The sequence below is a fragment of the Aplidium turbinatum genome, chromosome 16, assembly GCF_918807975.1.
Source record: "Aplidium turbinatum chromosome 16, kaAplTurb1.1, whole genome shotgun sequence".
Lineage (NCBI taxonomy): Eukaryota > Metazoa > Chordata > Ascidiacea > Aplousobranchia > Polyclinidae > Aplidium > Aplidium turbinatum.
Window position 1 is genome coordinate 14430172 of NC_137487.1, and position 18206 is coordinate 14448377.

General features: G+C 36.9%; 1 protein-coding gene across 1 annotated transcript; it reads right to left on the reverse strand.

Annotated features, from left to right (window-relative positions):
* Positions 1–213: 213 nt before the first annotated feature.
* Positions 214–11840, reverse strand: LOC145785373 (uncharacterized). Its single transcript, XM_082597027.1, has 10 exons — positions 11056–11840; positions 10020–10223; positions 9512–9799; positions 7815–7906; positions 6781–7235; positions 5473–6285; positions 4994–5171; positions 4581–4712; positions 3660–3890; positions 214–2200 (listed from the first exon to the last, which is right to left on the reverse strand). The coding sequence occupies exons 1-10, from the start codon at positions 11131–11133 to the stop codon at positions 1957–1959; spliced, it is 2715 nt and encodes a 904-aa protein (XP_082453153.1). The 5' UTR covers positions 11134–11840; the 3' UTR covers positions 214–1956.
* Positions 11841–18206: the final 6366 nt, after the last annotated feature.

Genomic DNA, 18206 nt, shown 5'->3' on the forward strand with positions numbered 1-18206 from the left:
GACATGGTCTCAACAAACAGCTAGTTGCTTAGCTGCATTACTTCTTTGTCCTTGTATTTTATGTACGGTACAATGATAGCAGCCAATCACATGGCGCTTTGTATCATAGGAGATTATCCAAGGCCTATTTTGCAATGTTCGCATGTTTGGAATACGACATACAGGTGATCAGATGATTTCAACAAGCTTTTCCAATATCATCACAAACGATCATTGCGAAGAACATGATACCATGTAATAAACAAACACACATACAGAAAAGTTATATTTTACCAAACAGCAGATGAGATAATAACACGAAGAAAACGAGTCAATCATAAAACAACTTATTTTTTGTTTTTTAACTTCAAAGCTAACGTTTATTTTTTCAACTTCATGATAGAAAGACAGTCTATATACAGAGAAAAAAGCAAATTTTTGCTTGTTCAAAAAGGCTCTTTTGATGCTGCAGAAAGAATACAATATTTCGTTAAGGTCATTTGTTTCTAATTAGACATTAGTGCAAGCACTAATGTAATATCGTTTCTAATAAAATCTGTTGCAAATTTTAAGATATAAACTATGCTTTCGCGTTGTTAATTGGTATGTGGGCGACTGAAATATTTTATCTGTGAAATCAAAACCCTGAGGCCAACCAAGTTTTATGAGCTAGCTAGTAGAAATTACATTCTCTTCGCTGAGCTTGTGACATATCGTTTTAAATATAGACACAACTGAAATATGCATCATAATAACATACTAGGCTACCAAGAAATTTTCAATGTCAACACAATAAAGAAAAATAAACTGGACAAAAACAGTTAAAGGCACCGTCAACAATACTTTACTTTCGTATAATCACATAGCAGATGAATCATGAAAAAGTGCTTTGACGCTCTAACCCTGTATCTTTGCAATCTTTGACTGGGCGGTACGTTGCGTAAATGCTATAGCATACGACTAGCGACTATGCTAATAGCACTACCGGTCCTCTACTAAGAGAAAACGTTTAAAGGTAAATTGAAATTATCAAAGTCTAAATATACTGAATCAGCACAGATAGTCAGCAGAACAATAAACGTACAACCGCTGATTCAAAAATAGCTACATGAAGTAAGCTTTGTCTATTTAAAAATTGGGAAAGAAACAATGAGAGCAAAGGTTGATACCTCATATGATAGATACTGTGAGTAAATCACCAAGTGAGATAAGAAAATCTAAACTTATCATTCTTTGACAAATCAGTGAAGTTTGTCCCATAACTGATTGGATAAACGTTTGTATGACCAAAGAAATGATTGGGCACGATGGTTCAACTCCCGCTTATGTCTATGAGCAACACACTTTAAGAACAATTCTCTATTCAATGGAACTTTGGTGACGTCACACTTTACAGGTAACAAAGTAAAACTTTCTTAGTTTCAGTAACCTGGCCTGCTTCAGTGGCTCAAAGTCCCTGCAATGTGTAAAACTTGGAATTAAGCTTCTGAAAGAGCATTTTTCGTCCGAGGCCAAGGACTTCCACAATAAATCAAACAGAGATACTTTCTTTTTTTTTTAAATGTCAGTGCTCTGTTTTTGAACTCACTTGATGTAAAACTATCGATAAAAAGGCAACAATGTGTGACATTTTTTTGTTTTGCAAAATGTTATTTGTTTTTTTGCTTCTGACTTAAAACATATTCAATAATTGCATCATTTAGAAATGTTTCATCTTGACAAATATCTGACTTTTAAAGCCTCTTTAGATGTGTTGGCGAAGGTTAGTCATGTCTTATGTCACGAGAAACAGATAGTGTCGAATATGATTGCTTATCGCGACCGTGATTCTCTTCCACATTGACATCTCTTTCTAACTAAAACATTGAACAGTTGTATTACGTCATACCAACCTTTTTCTCAGCCCAGAAAACGTAAATTTTTTTCTCAAGCTTCAATGGCATGCTCGAAGCTCTTTGTGAATATACGGTGCTAGACTCAGTACGTTAAAGTAATATCATATGCAACTTGATGGCCGTTGTCCCACGATAACAACTTTCTTTCATTGAAATCGTAAAGCAACTGTACGTTATGAGAGTATTTGTTGGAAAATGGTAGGTACAGCGCTCTTCTGACTCTGGTATGTGTGTCGTAGGCATAAGTGATCCTCGCTTTTGGTTGGTTGTAGCGATCCGTAGCATAAACAACCCCGCACACCACGAAGAAGTGAGAGACAGAGTTTCTGTAAAATAATCGACAGAAGATTGATAATTTTTTAAGAGGCAGTATGACCAAAACTTTTAGTAAAACAAAAAGCTTTTTTAACCGATTCTAACTAATTTTTCAGTTAGACATGCAGAGAAAGATTTTCCATTTGAAAATGTTTGTTCTACATTGCTTTAGACTGAGCTGGTTTATTATAAAAAGAACACAACAAAACCGGAGTTATGGGCCACAAAGCTGGTGTAGCCTAACCGGCTATTATACTTTCGTATGGGGAAACACTGCAGTCGCGTTTGCCTTTTTCTTTGCGTGCCTGTAAACTTCATTTTGTCGTCAGATGCGAGCATCTTACCATAGGTTTGTGGTTTACCTTTATTAGAATCACTTGGTTGTGGAAGGCTTTCTTACAAACATCATTACAATTTTTTTAAGAGTAATACTTGTGAGAAAGACCAAGCATCCTTGTTTTCTTTCAGCAGATATTAACCTTTGAACATGATTCAGCAATTATTGTACAGTAGCCTAAGTGTAAACTTGAAATAGGGAATTTTTGTATAAGTTTGTTTTTTGGTGGCTGATAGTTTGTCAGAATTTTGTTGCGCTCACTACGATTAAACTGATTATAAAATCTCCACAAACAAGTTTGTGAAAGGTTCCGAGAAGGATGCTTTTCACGATTGATGCATCCTTCTCAGAATTATCTCAAGCCGTTGAAGCTATTTTTTGATGTTAATGCTACTGCAACTATTTTCCTCTTTAAAATAACAGTTCCCACGCTACCGAAATATGTATAGATTGTCTTTACTAAATATAGGGAGCTTTCTTTCATCCTGATTCGTGGACAAAGTACGGTAAGCCCTTGATACCAACAGGTCAATGTAATGTCAGATCATTTTGTTACTGTATGGTGTGGGCACTTAAAGGATAACATCAAGTAAGCTGCCGTAATTGATAGCTTTACTACAAATGTAAATTGATAGAAGCATAGCTTTTTATGAAATATTTGGCAGCACTAAATTGTTGCAAAGTTTCTACTGACTTCGCAACGCTTGAATGGACTAATTCCAGCAAAATATTTTTACTGATACCCAAATTTAGATTCAGCTTCTCTGTCTTTTGCATAAAAGAAAGACGTGCTTATTGTCAAAAGGATTTTCCTCTTATTCAACTTTTGTGCATCAAAGTTTGTTTTTGATTTTCATCTGTTACAGGACTCTGCGGTGACTCATCTGTTTGGGGTCAAAAGATACGAATCAATGCGGCAAAACTCAAAAAAATGTAGGTTCCACAATCTACAGGCATAAATGTATGCCTCAAAACACAACAACCACAAAATGTACTGTAGGTACACTACAATTCTGAATTGGTGGGGTCAGTCAACACTCTATGAATCTAGTATAATAAATAGTTTTTATCGTTACTTGGAATATCACGAATAAGAAAATAACGATTTAACTCAACAAAAAGGTTGTTGCTACCTTTGCAGTGACGTCCTCCAAGATGACATAGTGCTGAGGTCGTGTGGATTAATCTTGTTGATGACGTACGAATCAGAATTTTGGTAGATTTGAAAGTCGCTGTATGCTGGGTAGATTACCCACAGCCCGGTCTTGTCCGCAGCCATGTGAACCATTGTATGACCCCGCCAAGTGAAAGGTGTTGACGAATCGTAAACAGCATTTCGCAAATGACCCCAAGCGCTGACGAATCTGTGAACAATTTCCAATTTATGAACTTTATCACCCTTTGACTTGCAAAACAACTTTTTAAAATTAATATTTCCGTTGTGTAAAGACTCATTCGGTAAACCCCTAACATCAATCTACTCAGCAAATAAACGACCTTTTGCATTGATTCGACGTCTTGTCTCAACATAAAAACAACTGTTTTGTTGACTATGAATGTTTTTAGCAGCAATGAGAGTTTTGTTTTTTTATGAACCAACAGTCAATGATATGCCATGGCCACCTGGAGATGCGGCCTGATTTGTCACATTTTGCAGATTTTGATTAGTTTCCTAATGACATAAAACTTTTTTGTTGCCTTGGGGAAGCAGTAGCAAATGAAAAAAAGTAAGTTGAAAAACGCAAATTCAGACTGTTATTGAAATTCAGTCTGACTAAAATCTTCGAAATCAAATTTTCTTTGTTTTTCAACATGTGAGGATGTTAAAACCTATTGTGTCATCTGGGGAAAAGAATAAAGAAAGCGTAAAAATCTAATTTTTAGAAAAATTTATTTAAACGTTCGCCCAAAGTTAGAAAAACCTGGAAGTTTCTGCAAAATGTGACAAATCAGGCCGTATCTTTAGGTGGCCATGGATATGCCAAACACAAACACATTTGTTCTTGTTAGTATACCGCTACGTGCCTCTGACAAATGTTTGAGAGTTTTTTTACCTGTACTTTAAGTCAAATTTAATGAGATTCCTCGAAAATGCTCTATTGTAATAGAATGAACCGTTGTAGACTATATGTCCTGTTCCAATCCAGTTATAAGGAAGCATATAAGAATTGCTCCAACGGAAATTTCTGCCATTGTAAAAACATGAATTTAATGCTTATTTTCACTTGTAAGTTCTTTAACTGGTCGAACATTCGTAAATTTTAGTTTTTCTACTAACGTCACACAAAGAAACACGTGTGCAAACAAAGATGTTATATTTTCATAACTGCTAGTTAAAATCAAAAGAAATATTGAATTGCATAATATAGCACATAGCATTACATGTTATATCAATTATAAACAAAAAGTAGCCTATGGCTGTGTACAACTAAAAATGCAACTCAATTATCTTTAATATATTTCTTACTTAAAGTTGCTAATAGACTCAAATTCTATTAAATTGTTTCCATAATAAAAATTAGTGACAAAAATTTTGTTTTGATTCTTTGGACTTGCAGCTGCATCTGTCATCCAAGCTCCTTCCTTGCGACCGAAATCGTGGACATCTCTTGGTTTAGAAAGATTCAGTAATGTGCCACATTCATCTGAAAAAAAATAGCATATCTTTTTCACAAAGCATGAGTCTAAACTTTGGCCAGTGTGACTTAATTAATCGGCTATGGTCGAAGAAATCAGCATTTTACTATACGTAAGATCGATTGCTGTGGACTATATGCTTAACAGTTGCAGGTCAATCATACGGCTTCTGCGTTGCATGGTTTCTCTTTTTTGTCAAAGTAGCATCTTTCATCAAACAATTATTAATAACAGCACATTCCTAAATGCATTTAAACTGAAGTAGCAATAGTCAATAAGAGAGGTCTTGGATGTACAATAAAGCAATACCTTGAGATGCGGCAGTCGTCTTTTCAGTTGGTGACGCAGTTTCTTTAGTTGTTGTTGCAGTATGACGTGTGGTTGCTGACTCAGCTGATGTTTTGTGATGATCGCCATAGCTATCATAATATTCATTTGTATCGTAAGTAGCAAAATTATAATTTTCTTCAGCTGTTGTGTCCATGGAAGAATATTGCGTTGCTTGGACGAATCCGTTATCCATGTAGTTTTCTTCTGCTCTAGTGGTGTCAGTACTTGTAGTAGTTGTTACTGCCACGTCTACTGCATCTCCTGAAGGTTCAACTTTGGAACTGATTAAAGGTGGATGAACCACTAAGGCTTCGTCCGTGTTTGAGTAATCATAATAGTCTTCGTAGTACGCTGAGGCAATGCTGGATTTCGATTGTTTGACTTTGACTTGTTTCGGTTTACTGTTTCGATACAATTCTATCTTCCCTCGAGAGCCTTTTGGTGGAGTACGGCCATGTACAGCATCAACCGTATGTGAGGCTGTTTGTGTTGTCGGAGACGAATTTGAAGTTTTTCTAATATGTTTGCGTGGATCACTCACCGCGCTTTCATTTGAAGTGTTCCCTGATTTTGTTGAATCTTCAATCCTGCCAGCCTTAGTTGAAGCAGTTTGTAGTTCGGTATCTTTTGCTGTTGCATTGGATTGTGTATCTTGGCCGATTTGCTCGCTTGGACTTGGCTGTGCTTTTTGTGTTTCATTTGCGGTTCGGTTTGTGATTCTTGGCATTGCAACTTGATCTCTCAGGTATTCTGTTGCTTTTTCTGCAGTTGTCGACGTTACCAATTCTTCATCTAAATGAGCAAACACATTCTTTTAAAGCTGAAATTTGCAATAAATCATGATGCAAAAAGTTAATGCTAAAATGTGAAGTGTCACAAAGTTTTTGTAATTTACACATTATTGTCTACTGCCCCGCCCTGAAATGATTTCTTATAAAGTAAATAACTTGTTTATTTTATAGCTTTCGAGTTGCAATGTTAAGAGTTGTGCAATGTGCATGGCGTTTAAAAGTACAGTAGGTATGATTGCAAAGTGGATTGAATGTCATTCACATAAAAACAAAACCCATTTCTGAGCTTTAATTTACAGTAATTTTTGATCAATTCAGAATTCGCCCCCCTTGTTTGCAAAATAAATTCATTATCGGCTGCCATGTAATGTGCTGTTACAGCAAGTTCAACCTGGCAGCAACTTATCTAAACCCAGATTTAACCTGTTAATTACGCACTTAACTGGTAAAGCTTTCTTAGTCTTTTCACCTGCTTTGATGTGATGTTGTAACTTACTTTTCTCCATGGTCTGCTTATTTTTTGTTTGCACAGAAAGGGTTTCATTGACGTTGTCAGCATTTCCAGTTGCAGAACTTTCTGCAAATACAGTCTGTTTGGTTCGAGAGTGTAAACTCTCCCTAGGTTCGTCAACAACAATGGCTTGTGATGTTGTTTCGTTGTGCAATAAAGTTATCATTGTTTCTTCGTTTTTTGACGTAAGTTTAGCATTAGTTGCACGTGACGTAGCAGTGATTGTGTCAACATTTGGCAGGTTTGTTGTCATTTCTTGCTGGATGGTAAAATTTTTCAACGTTAAATCTTCAATGCTTTCACTGCTGGATACGTCTTCACTTGACACAGCGTGAGGGATGTCAACTGTTCTGTTATTGGTGCTCGTAGCACTTTCACCTTCGTCATCATGTTGTTGATTGGTAGAAATATTGTTGATTGGGTCTTCTTGAGTTTCTGTGCTACATAACAACACAAATCTGTTTATGACAAACGGCGAAATGTCACCACATGATATTTTAGATGAAGTAGGCCAGGGTTTTCTAAACTGTGGTCCGCGGACCACTGGTGGTCTGGGACAACTACACAGGTGGTCCGTGAATGTGACGATATAACATAAAAAAAATTCTAAAATGTGCATTATACAGTACAGTAGGCTACGTGTACTGTCAAGGATAATTGTCAATATGAGGACAAAATGCAGGTCCATACTTACCGTGGACTCTAACTGACGGGTTTGCCCGTGACAAATAGTTCTGAGAATTGATAGATTGTGTGATAAGATACAATCCCATCCGTCCCATTGATGTTGTCAATTTTATTAACAAAAATGTTTCTTTTTTTTAATTTGTAAACCGTAGGTGCAACTCCTGTTCGAATTCGAACTTTCTTTCAGTACCATTTAATTTTTGGATTATCCTTCCACGTTGATAGGGCGGAAAAATTGAAGCATTATATAAATGGTGTCGGCGAAAATGAGATTCACAAATAATGGTCCGTGGCACAAAAAAGTTAGGAAAATCCTGTAGTAGGCTACTCACCGCTTTTCGGCTAGCATCAAAGGCTTCTTGTCAATTGTACCTTCGCCAATGCCATCTTTTGTTTCATTTTTTTCGATCAGTAATTTCGCCACCTGGTAAGATGTCAAAAAATCTTGTGCTTACTTGTCAACATAATTGATATATAACGATACGTTTGCTTTACTGTAGAGTAGAACCACCAAACGCCTGTTACAGACAATTTTTATCGCACAACTCTGCTTTGTGCTATTTTGCTTACAACAGCATAGCCGAGTGACATCTACTTCTGCTCGACACTTGCAAGAGCTCACGTGGCTTCCAGACAGCAAAATTTGTCACTTTTACATCAATATAAAAATGAAAGTTTTTTTGCTGCCTGGGTGTGTCTTTGCAAGTCATTCAATAATATGCTTGGATGACTGGATTTCTTGCTTTTCCATCTGCCTGTTAAAAATGTCCAAACACCTGATGTGGGTAACCAATAACCATGGGTATGGCAAAAAGAAAAGTTTTTTGTCAGTGAAATATGTTATTCGCTTGGACTTGTTCTTATGCGGAATGTGGCTTAGATCAAGAACTTCGAAGTCATTAAGAATTAAGATCAAAGCCAAAAAGGCAAAAGAATTATTTTTATCCCTAACTTATTTCTCGAGTTAACCCCATCAAGAAAATCGCTCTTTTTTATTTGATACAACGTATGCAGACATTAAAGCATTGAAAAACGGATCAATTTTGTTAGTCAGGGTATCGCACATTCCTATGAAGACTGACCCCGAGGAATTGACGGTAAACTGTAGGCTCTCGCCTTTCATTTAATTCTGCTACCTTAGCAAAGTTTTTAACGTGAGCATTCAAGCATGATTCTTTGACAAAGTGTTTGCAATGCTAATTGCAATACCAGTAGGAAGCTTGCGCAGACGTTTTTCTTGCTGTTTTGCAACGTAATTTCTTAATCGCAAAGTAGTGAACGATAGTCTGGTCATTTGTCAACACCATTTCCTCACATTGCAATGGCGACTTGATACACAAGTAACAATATTTGCAGTGTGCTTTTACTGATTTTATAACTTTACCACAGCACAGTAGAAAGGTGCTTCGTTGGTCTCGCTGTAAAAAGAGGTTTCGTTGTTATCTTATTCCAGATTGTGGACTCTTACCTGATATTTCAAAACTACTTTAAAAAATGCAACGAAATTCACAACTTTACTACTACTCGAAACTCAACCAACCTAGATTACCATTATTATCGATACACAACCACTAAAATACAACGCTCTATAAACTACTCTGGCGCAAAAATAATATACCAGTTTAAATTCGCAAATCCTCCTTCACAACTTTTAAAAGAATGTACAATAACAAAATTATTGACACATATTAGGCAAATGCTAAATTACTAATCAGACTTGCAATTGCAACATAGGCTACGTTGGCCTACCTAAATTTTTAATCTTTTATCATCTTGGACACTGGACAGCTTCACTGTTATTTAATTATTTTTATTTGTATCAATTAGCCAATTATCATAATCATTGATGAGTTTAGGGGTGGCTGCTTGATTTGAAGACCTTGAATGGTCACTTCACAGCTTCTCGCTGTTGTGATGCTATCATCATTTTTTTTTTTAAATTGTAAGCTTTTCAACAGATTTACTGTACATTGTGTTCAATTTATGGTACATCCTTTTCGCAGCAGCCAATAAACATCTATCTATTTACCTCAAGTAAATTCCGTGGTGCAAGGTCTGGATTATTAATGAAACTGCTGTTAATTTCCTGATCCAGTTCTTCTAAAGCCAGTGCAAGTTTCAATAGTTTCATTTGCATTTTGACGACATTGAATTTCGTCAATATCTGCTCACGGATATTGGTTCTGTTAGCGAGAGCATTTAGAATCTCACTGTCATCAGAAGTTCCCGAAATTGTCACAGGAATCTTTATCACGTAGTTTTGTGCAGACTTTTTCTTGGACTCTGTCCTCGTTTCTGAACTTTCGGGTTCAGGAAGCTGTAAAATGAATGTCGCTCTTATAACACAATGCAGCGTAATTGTTATTACACATATAAATCGGAAAAACAAGGAGTCTGACATGCTGTTAATCGACAATACAATAGCTCCGATTCTTGTTAGAAAGCTGCAAATATTTTGTGACAAAAATGAAAGTAAAGAGTATCAAATTGGAATTGTGGCCATTTTGATAAATATTTTATTGCAATCTTTTTTGCACCTTGCAGTTATCTGGCGGAATTGAAGCCAAGCAAGAACACCTACAGTCTCGCCCTGCTGAGATTGTGTCTACCAGAAAAACATTTCTTTTACGGTTTGGATTGTTTTCGCATGGTTTTCCCTCTTCAGTCTTTAAAATGCACCGACACCGACAATCGGTACCTTCTGATATGGTTGTAATTTGATTGGGAACTTCTATCGAGCTCTGCAAAACAAACTGTTGAAGGCTTAGGCAGATGCAAATGTGGTAGGGTAATTGTCATTTCCTTGATTTTATTTTTATTTTACCCGAATAAATCAAAACTTGCGTAGTAGTTGTAAAACTGTAATCCTTAACTTCTATTACTTTATTTTACCTCAAAATGGCATGTCGATTAACCCTCGTGATGTCAGCCGCAACTTAAATTAAAACTTAGTGGCACCAGGAATTGCTTTCATTCAACACCGTGAAGGTGAAACAGTTTAGTTTTCGAAACGTTTGCTGAACATGAGTTCAGTATCTACATTTACTGCTCTTTATTTTTTGATTTAATTGACCAGGCATTCCATCCATCTTGTTTTCGTAATTAAAGCTTTTTCTTTAACGTTGTGTCCGTCAGCGCACTACATCACTTTATTTGCGACAGATATCTTGTCCCCGACCTGTCAAACTCAACAAAAACTTCCTGCGCATTATCACAGGCGACCTTCAAATGGGGTCAAGTTGCAAGTTAAATCTTGCGGTTGATGAAAGGAATTGCAGCTAAGTTGGAAGGCGTTAATGGGTTTGGCTATCCCAGATAGCAAAATGCGTCGTATTTCAATTGATTTAGCATCTAAAAACATTGAATCAATATACAAACGATGCGTTTTCTAGCAGAGATATGATCCCAGACAGGAATTGCTGCCAGACTGACAATTTCAGCTATTTGACATTATAATAATGCCCCAAAGAAGTTCACTAAAATGTGGAGCTCTTTAAACCAAAAATATTATATCAACAAACAGAAAAGTAAAAAAAAATTTTATGGTAGTTTGTAAAGTATGTTTGGTTATACCTGCGTTTTTTCCATTGCAATGCTCTTCAGTACCAGACAAGCCAGTACACACAACTTGCATAAGTAAACCAATGGCATTTCTAGAGTAGGCTGCGATTCCAGTGAACCCCGAAGAGTGGAAACCTAACCACTAACCAGTTTGCAAAAAAAATAGTATTCAGCTATATTTGCAAGCTTTTAAAATATTTTTGTGGATCAACTAGTAAGTAGCCTCAACTTAAGTAACAGGAAACCACATTTTGGAAGTTGTCTTTTTATCAACGGTAGCCTACTGTATATCATTTAGAAACACCTTTTTTGGATGCTGTTACTGTGCGATGAACACCTTTCTGTAAGCTACTCGTTTTTAAATCCTTCACGATTTTGTCGCCTTTTTGCCGTTCCTATTAGTTTTCATGTTCTGTTTTTTTCCCGGATATGTTTGGGACTAAATGAAATGATTTGATATGGGAAAACAGTTGTAAAATCTCAGAAACTTCCTTTTTGCGTAAACCTTTCTGCTGCAGACATGACGTCATCATTAAACCGATACCAAAGCTTGAATGAAAATTACTACACCTGCAGCAAAATTGCCGCACCTGCAAATGACTGGCAGTCTTGTACAAATTTAACCAATAAGTATTTAACTTCTGCACTTTAAGTGGTTCTAGCTCGTAAGGAATAATACAAATGATAGACGTAAAATAATTGGGTTGCTCAACATGATTCAAACTATAAAATAAATGCAACAAATTTAGTTTTCGATGCAGTGCTGTGCCATCCTTAAAAAGGAATAAAACATTAAAATAAAGCATTGTTACTGTTCTTTCTTCAAATACCTTTAACATTCTGTTTAACCCATAGTTAGATCTTCAGAAGGTTTTTCTTTAGATAGATAGTATTTAAACATCATTTTTTCTATTTGGTTCTATTTAAGTCTACAAATTCCACCATGAGTGAAACAGACTGTGAGGGTTTTTGGAAAATAGTAACAATATTTGCTCTACTTGGCATTGAGCACTCTTTTTATGTTTAATTATATTAATTTTATATATATTAGAATGTACAAGAGATAAAAATTTCTTGTACAAGTGAAATGAAGCAATACATAGTCATAGATAGTCATAATGTATTTATAGTGGCTCCAGAGATACACAAAACGAAAGACAAAGCCAGATGTGTAATTTGTGTGGAATTATAAATGCTGCTGACGTATCACATTCAATATCAGACTATAAATCATGATTCCACGAAGGTAAAAAGTTACCAGATGATAAGGGCTTGACGAAATTCTTGAACGCCATATTTTTCTCATAGATGGCAATTTATATTCCATTTTCTTTATTGAAACTTTTGAGCTTGTGATGATAATTTGTGTGGCACTGTAGGATAGAGACCTTTTTTGAGCAAACAAAAGTTACCGATTTTGCATCTTTGCAACGTCTGGTGACATAAATGCGAAGTAAAAGAGCAAGTTTTGCTGACTGAGATTTTCATACAATTTCTAAAGTCTCAGCACAAAGAAAACTGGAACCACTGTTAATAGATACGTGAAATCTATGGCTATGTATTGCTTCATTTCACATGGATATCAATGGACGATTTCAATTGTGTGTTCATTTCATCACTTCAATCACATAACGTTGCTTTTACATCTGATCAAGTTGAAATAAATATACATGAATGAGAATGGAGAAAAAACAGATTGTTTTGTTTGTACCATCTGTTTTGGAGGTTGGGTCTTATTGATTAGTCTCGCGTTGTCCCATTTTTCAGGTTATTTGCTTAGCCCAAATAACTACGGTTTTGTCGATAAACGAAAAGTCTTGCATGGGAAGGCTGATTGTTCTTGTACAAACAAAGATACAAGTTATTTTGAGCGTTAGCTTACTGAATGGGTGTCCGTTTTTCGTTGTAAATGAGAAATACTTTTTCAAGTTTACTACAATGAACCACCCTTGCCTTCTGAAATTGGTTCCGTGCAGTTGCTGCTCTACTTGGAGAACATGAGCTATGGTTTACTTAACAACTTGTTTTTTTTGAAAGAAAGTTTTCAAAAGTTTTGATGAACGTTGCATACCAATTATTAAGTGTAGGGTATAGTGATATTCCCTAATGGGCTCCAAATGCCCAAATGACCACTATGACTAATTAAAGTTGGGGAAGCAGAATCAAAATACCCGACTTTGACTTTGCGCTGTTTAGGACTAAACTAACTGTTAAAGACTAAACTTGGAAACCTCACAATCTTTGGGACTGGCAATTGACTCTGTAGTTATTTTTACCTAAAATATTCTGGCTTTACATGAACAACGGTTGAAGTTACCGGACGGTCAAAAGAATTTCTAATTGTTGTCATTGTTACGGTCTATCGCATCTTCACAACGATTCAGCAACCTGTGACTAACTTAACTATAATTTCAATGCTAACCCTTATTGGGTTAAGCTTGACTATGAAACCAAGTAAATGCATTTCGTCGATAGTGTTTACGTAGTTTACATGGCTAATTGGTAATGAGAACAACTATGTTTCCTGACAATTGGTAATGAGAACAACTATGTTCCCAGATAATTGTTTTCTGTTGTCTAGTAAGTTATGCAGTAAGCTGGTGGCTAACACAGTAGCCAATTTATTTCGTACAGAAACGACACACAATGTTAGTAATAAGAAATAACGCTGCGTCCAATCCTTGAAAGTTGTTGATGAATTTAATTTAACATATTCCTTTTAAATATATGTTCTGTCGTGTTTAGTTTTTCTTTGCTTTTCTCTACTTCACCTAATTGATTTCCAATTATAAAAACAGCTGCCTCATTCTGCAGCCAACCGCAAACCTGTGGTTTCTTAGCGTTTTACGACTCAAGTACAAACCTACGCATGCCTTCTGTCAGCCGTCTCGCTATCCAAGGCAAACATGAACATGAAGAACACGTCTAGGGACAAAAGAAAAAGGCAATTCAGAAAACATTTTTTTCATGGTTAGACGTTTAGTTAAGGAAAATCATCTTTTTTTTTTTTTTTGGGCTGACCTGCACGTGAAAAAGAATTCACTTTTCTAATTTTTCATGTTTATCTTTGGAGCTGTTTAATTCAAATTGATTTTCGTTTCGAAACAAAATTTTTCACAAAGAATTTAATTCGAAATGAAGCAAAAACAAATCAGAAAAAAAATTGTGTGAAAACGAAACAACATATTTCTAAATATTTTTTCCTGTATATTTTTGTAAGCCTGAAAAGTTAGAAAATTGTTTGGAAGCAAAATTTCTTTTCTCTCGGTCAACAGTGAAAATGCACTGCGTGTATGAATTCAATAAAACGCATTCTTGTTACCTATTACAGCAGTTGATTTGCTACTGAAAGTCTTGCTTGTGATCTACTTTTTGATAAGATTGTTTTAGCAGCAGTTACACTCGAAGGGTATAAAAGTTATAGTCTGCAGATTTTATGATATTCCCTACACATTGTTTTCATAATGTTGGAATTCGTCCACGCCAAATCAAACTTTACAGACAATTCTTGCTTTTTTCACTTTTAACTGGGAAAGTATTGGCCAGGTTGTGTCAATAGTGTGATGTTTTATTAGTTTTTTATTGCACCATTACTATGGGTTGATTTTAGCGTAATTTGAAGTCATTCCAAGCTTTATTTTTGCTGCTTTGTTATTTCATTGATCTCATGTGCTTCTAGCAGTAGTTGCAGACTTTCAATGTAATAAAACAATAAAACTCATCTAATCGTTCAATGGCATCTCAATTATACTTTTAAAAAAATACGCTATTTCAACGGCAGTGTCGATTTTGTGGTAGTGAGCACTGCGGCACCAAACAGACACACAGAACTCTACTGAAAAATAGACAAGCTTGAAGGCTACTGTACGCATTGTGTAGGCTCTCGCTTTCCAGCTGGAGCCTGCCAAACGCTTTCATAATGCAGCGCAAAATGTTAGCTTTTTGCGTAGCTGCGGCGTAGAGTGAGCGATCTGTTGCATGAAGATACTTTGACTCGGGGCAGAAGAAGGACAGGGATTTTTCGTAGATCTTAACATTCAGTCAAAGATCAGTTGTTGAAACACAGCGCCGAGTTTCTTTTTACCTTCAAAGCAGCTCGGTGTCCTGGGTCTGGAGGGCGACCTGATCCACTGTGGATTTCCTCATTGCAACCCAACTTTCTCGGTCTGAACGAGCGGGTAGATAATAATTGGGTTGACACGGACGTAGTAAATCGACTTTTTTCAACGGTATTAACCAATGTAACATGTGATAAACATAAATTTTTATTTCACAATGTAGATTTTAACGACCTGTTTTAGCGAGTTCGCTGTCAAACTCGCAGCATCAGGATAAAACAGTTCGTTAAAGTATTCTTCGCCAAGTATTCAGATCCCCGTCCGAAAACCAGCTGGGACATGGCCTCTCTAGACTTGCCTCATCAAGGCGTAACCGTTTGCTCACTGGTGTTGGACGCTATGGTGCAGACATGTTGCGCTGGGGCTTGGCAGAGAGTGCTGCTTGTGAGTGTGGCGAAATGCAGACGGCAGCCCACATTATCAAGGATTGTCGGCTATATAGACCACCCCATGGTATGGAAGGCCTAATTTCCATCGATGACGACACCAGGCAGTGGCTAACCAATTACGGATGCCCTGACATATAGCGACAATACGAGAGAAGAAGAAGAAGTTCGTTAAAATCTACATTGTGAAGTAAGCAACGGTCATGCTGCAGCGAAACTCAATCAATTGCGAAACATAAATGTAATAAGCTTTAAAAGGGTGAAAACTCCATCGAAAGAAAGAAGCTATCTAAACCAAATTGCCACTCTACAATATCACTGCATTGATGAGAACGATAAGTATCAAAGAGTAGACATGTGTCTGCAATTAGAAAATTAATGCCTTTTTAGGCGTTTTGCATTCTTAAGATGAAAATGTCCTGTGAAACTATGAAATTTCCGCTGGTTGCAATTTAAAAAAAAGTTGTAAGCTTACGGAAGCAGAGATTCGTACCGCATCCTTGCTCTCGTTTTTGCTATACGAAGAAACAAGTGAGAAACAAAGGAAAAAAGCAGAGCAAAGCTTACGCGATTTACCTTTCTTACTAATCTGTGGAGGCAATTTCTGAATCGCTTACTCTGTTGGGTATTTTAATGGTACGTAATGAGAAAATCTAAGGCGCTGTTAACATTACATCGGCCTCGTAAAGAAAATTTGAGCTTTATGTTAGTTTTACACTGTTATCCTGGCTGGGGATGGACTTTGGCTTAAGACAGGATAGCTCATATGTCCGCCCCCGTAGCCGGTCGTTTGGTCGACAGACATTTGGTCGACAGTCATTTGGTCGACAGGACGTTTGGTCGACAAGACATTTGGTCGACAGGACATTTGGGTTAGGTTAGGATTAGTTTACCCTAACCCTAAAATGAATCGTTCTGTCGACCAAATGTCCTGTCGACCTAACGTCCTGTCGACCAAATATCCTGTCGACCAAATGTCTTTCGACCAAATGACCGGGTACCGTTTGCCCCGATAGCTCAGTTGGTTAGCGCGTGACTTCGTAAACGAAGAAGCTTCAAGATCAAGCGGCGCAGGTTCGACTCTCGGGTTTGCGCTTAAGCAAGGCATTCCAGGAATGCTTTCCATGCAGCGGCACCTGATGGATGGAATAGTTCTCCAACTACAAGACTTCCACAATCGGAAATTTCACTCTGTCAATCTCGGTAACCGGTCCTGCGTCAAAAGCCTCTATAAGTAGCCTAACCAATGCAAAACTACCAGGAATGACCTGCCAAGTGCCAAGGCTTTGTAAGTCCGAGGATAAAGATTCAAAACCAACCAACCAGGATATGTGAGGTCTAGGCTAGACTTGACTGAAATGAATACTGGCTTAAGCTACTACACAGTATGACAGTAGGTAGCTGAGCAGTTTAGCTGAGTTTTTGGTGTTCTCTAATTTTTGCCACAGTTTTTGCCCGTTTGTGTGTAAGAGATACCTTTAATAAGTTAATAGCTGTTTATCTGCTAATAAATTTCAAAATAATATTACCCTAAAAATGTTTCCAGAAAGCACTATAACATAGGCGTAGCCAGGGGGGGCAAAAGGGGCCATGGCTCCCCCCCAAATTTCCAAAGTTTGGATTCTGAAGTTGAACCCTTTGTTGAAAATATAATATAATTTGTATAAATTTATATCGTTTTCCAAGACATCTGGCTATTAACACCCCCAGGACTTGTTTTGGACACACAGAAAGACACCAATTTTGCAAATAGTGAATCGCGCAAAGTTTACACGATTTACGCTTCTTTTAACTAATCTGTGGAAGCAATTTCAGAATCGCTTACTCAGAATGTTGTTTTTTTTTGTAGTTTTTGTGTAGCTGAGTTTTGTGTTCTCTAATTTTAGCCGCAGTTTTTGCGCGTTTGTGTGAAACAGCTAACTTTAAAAAGTTAATAGCTGTTTATCTGTCTATAAATTTCATACAAATATTACCTTGAAAATGTTTCCAGAAAGCGCTATTATCCATTATTTGAGTGTAATTTTGCAAAAATTTTCCAGGGGGGCATGCCCCCGGACCCCCCTAGAATACGCGTGCCTTCGGCACGCTCTAACCCCCTATCAGCTTTATTGCTTCCCTTGCTCAACCCACCAGGATACGCCACTGCACATCAGGTGGCGATGTCTTAAATTAAACACTTTGTCGTTCTCTTGAATTCATCAAATATTTGCCCCCCCCCAATTTTTTTTCTGGCCACGCCACTGCACTATAATCCATTATTTGAGTGTAATTTTGCAAAAAAAAATTCGGGGGGGGGCATGCCCCCGGACCCCCCTAGAATACGCGTGCTTTTGGCACAATTTAAACCCCCACGAGTTTTATTGCTTTCTTTGCTCAACCCACCAAAATACGCCACTGGTACTGTTCACAAGCAGTGAATCTGCTCAGTTTCATATGCAAATAGCCGTGCTATCACCATCCAGCGGTCGCGGTAAATTTAAGCATGCTTCCTTTTTATTCGGCATAAGGTAATGTAGCTTAAAAGTGTTTGTTTTTATTGTGTTTGTTAAACTAAATTAAATAGTCTTTTTTAGGAAATTGATAAAATACGCAACAAATTTGAGACCCACTATTTCTAACTGAAGCTTCGTTGTCTAATTTAGATTTTTGGGAAACAAAA

What these genes read in the sequence shown, in the direction of transcription:
- LOC145785373 (XM_082597027.1), bottom strand. Translation starts at nt 11,133, where the DNA reads ATGCCATTGGTTTACTTATGCAAGTTGTGTGTACTGGCTTGTCTGGTA. An exon ending in TTGCAATGGAAAAAACGCAG is followed by an intron (nt 10,224 to 11,055) that starts GTATAACCAAAC and finishes TTTGTTTTGCAG; the next exon opens with AGCTCGATAGAAGTTCCCAA. An exon ending in TAAGCAGACCATGGAGAAAA is followed by an intron (nt 6,286 to 6,780) that starts GTAAGTTACAAC and finishes TTGCTCATTTAG; the next exon opens with ATGAAGAATTGGTAACGTCG.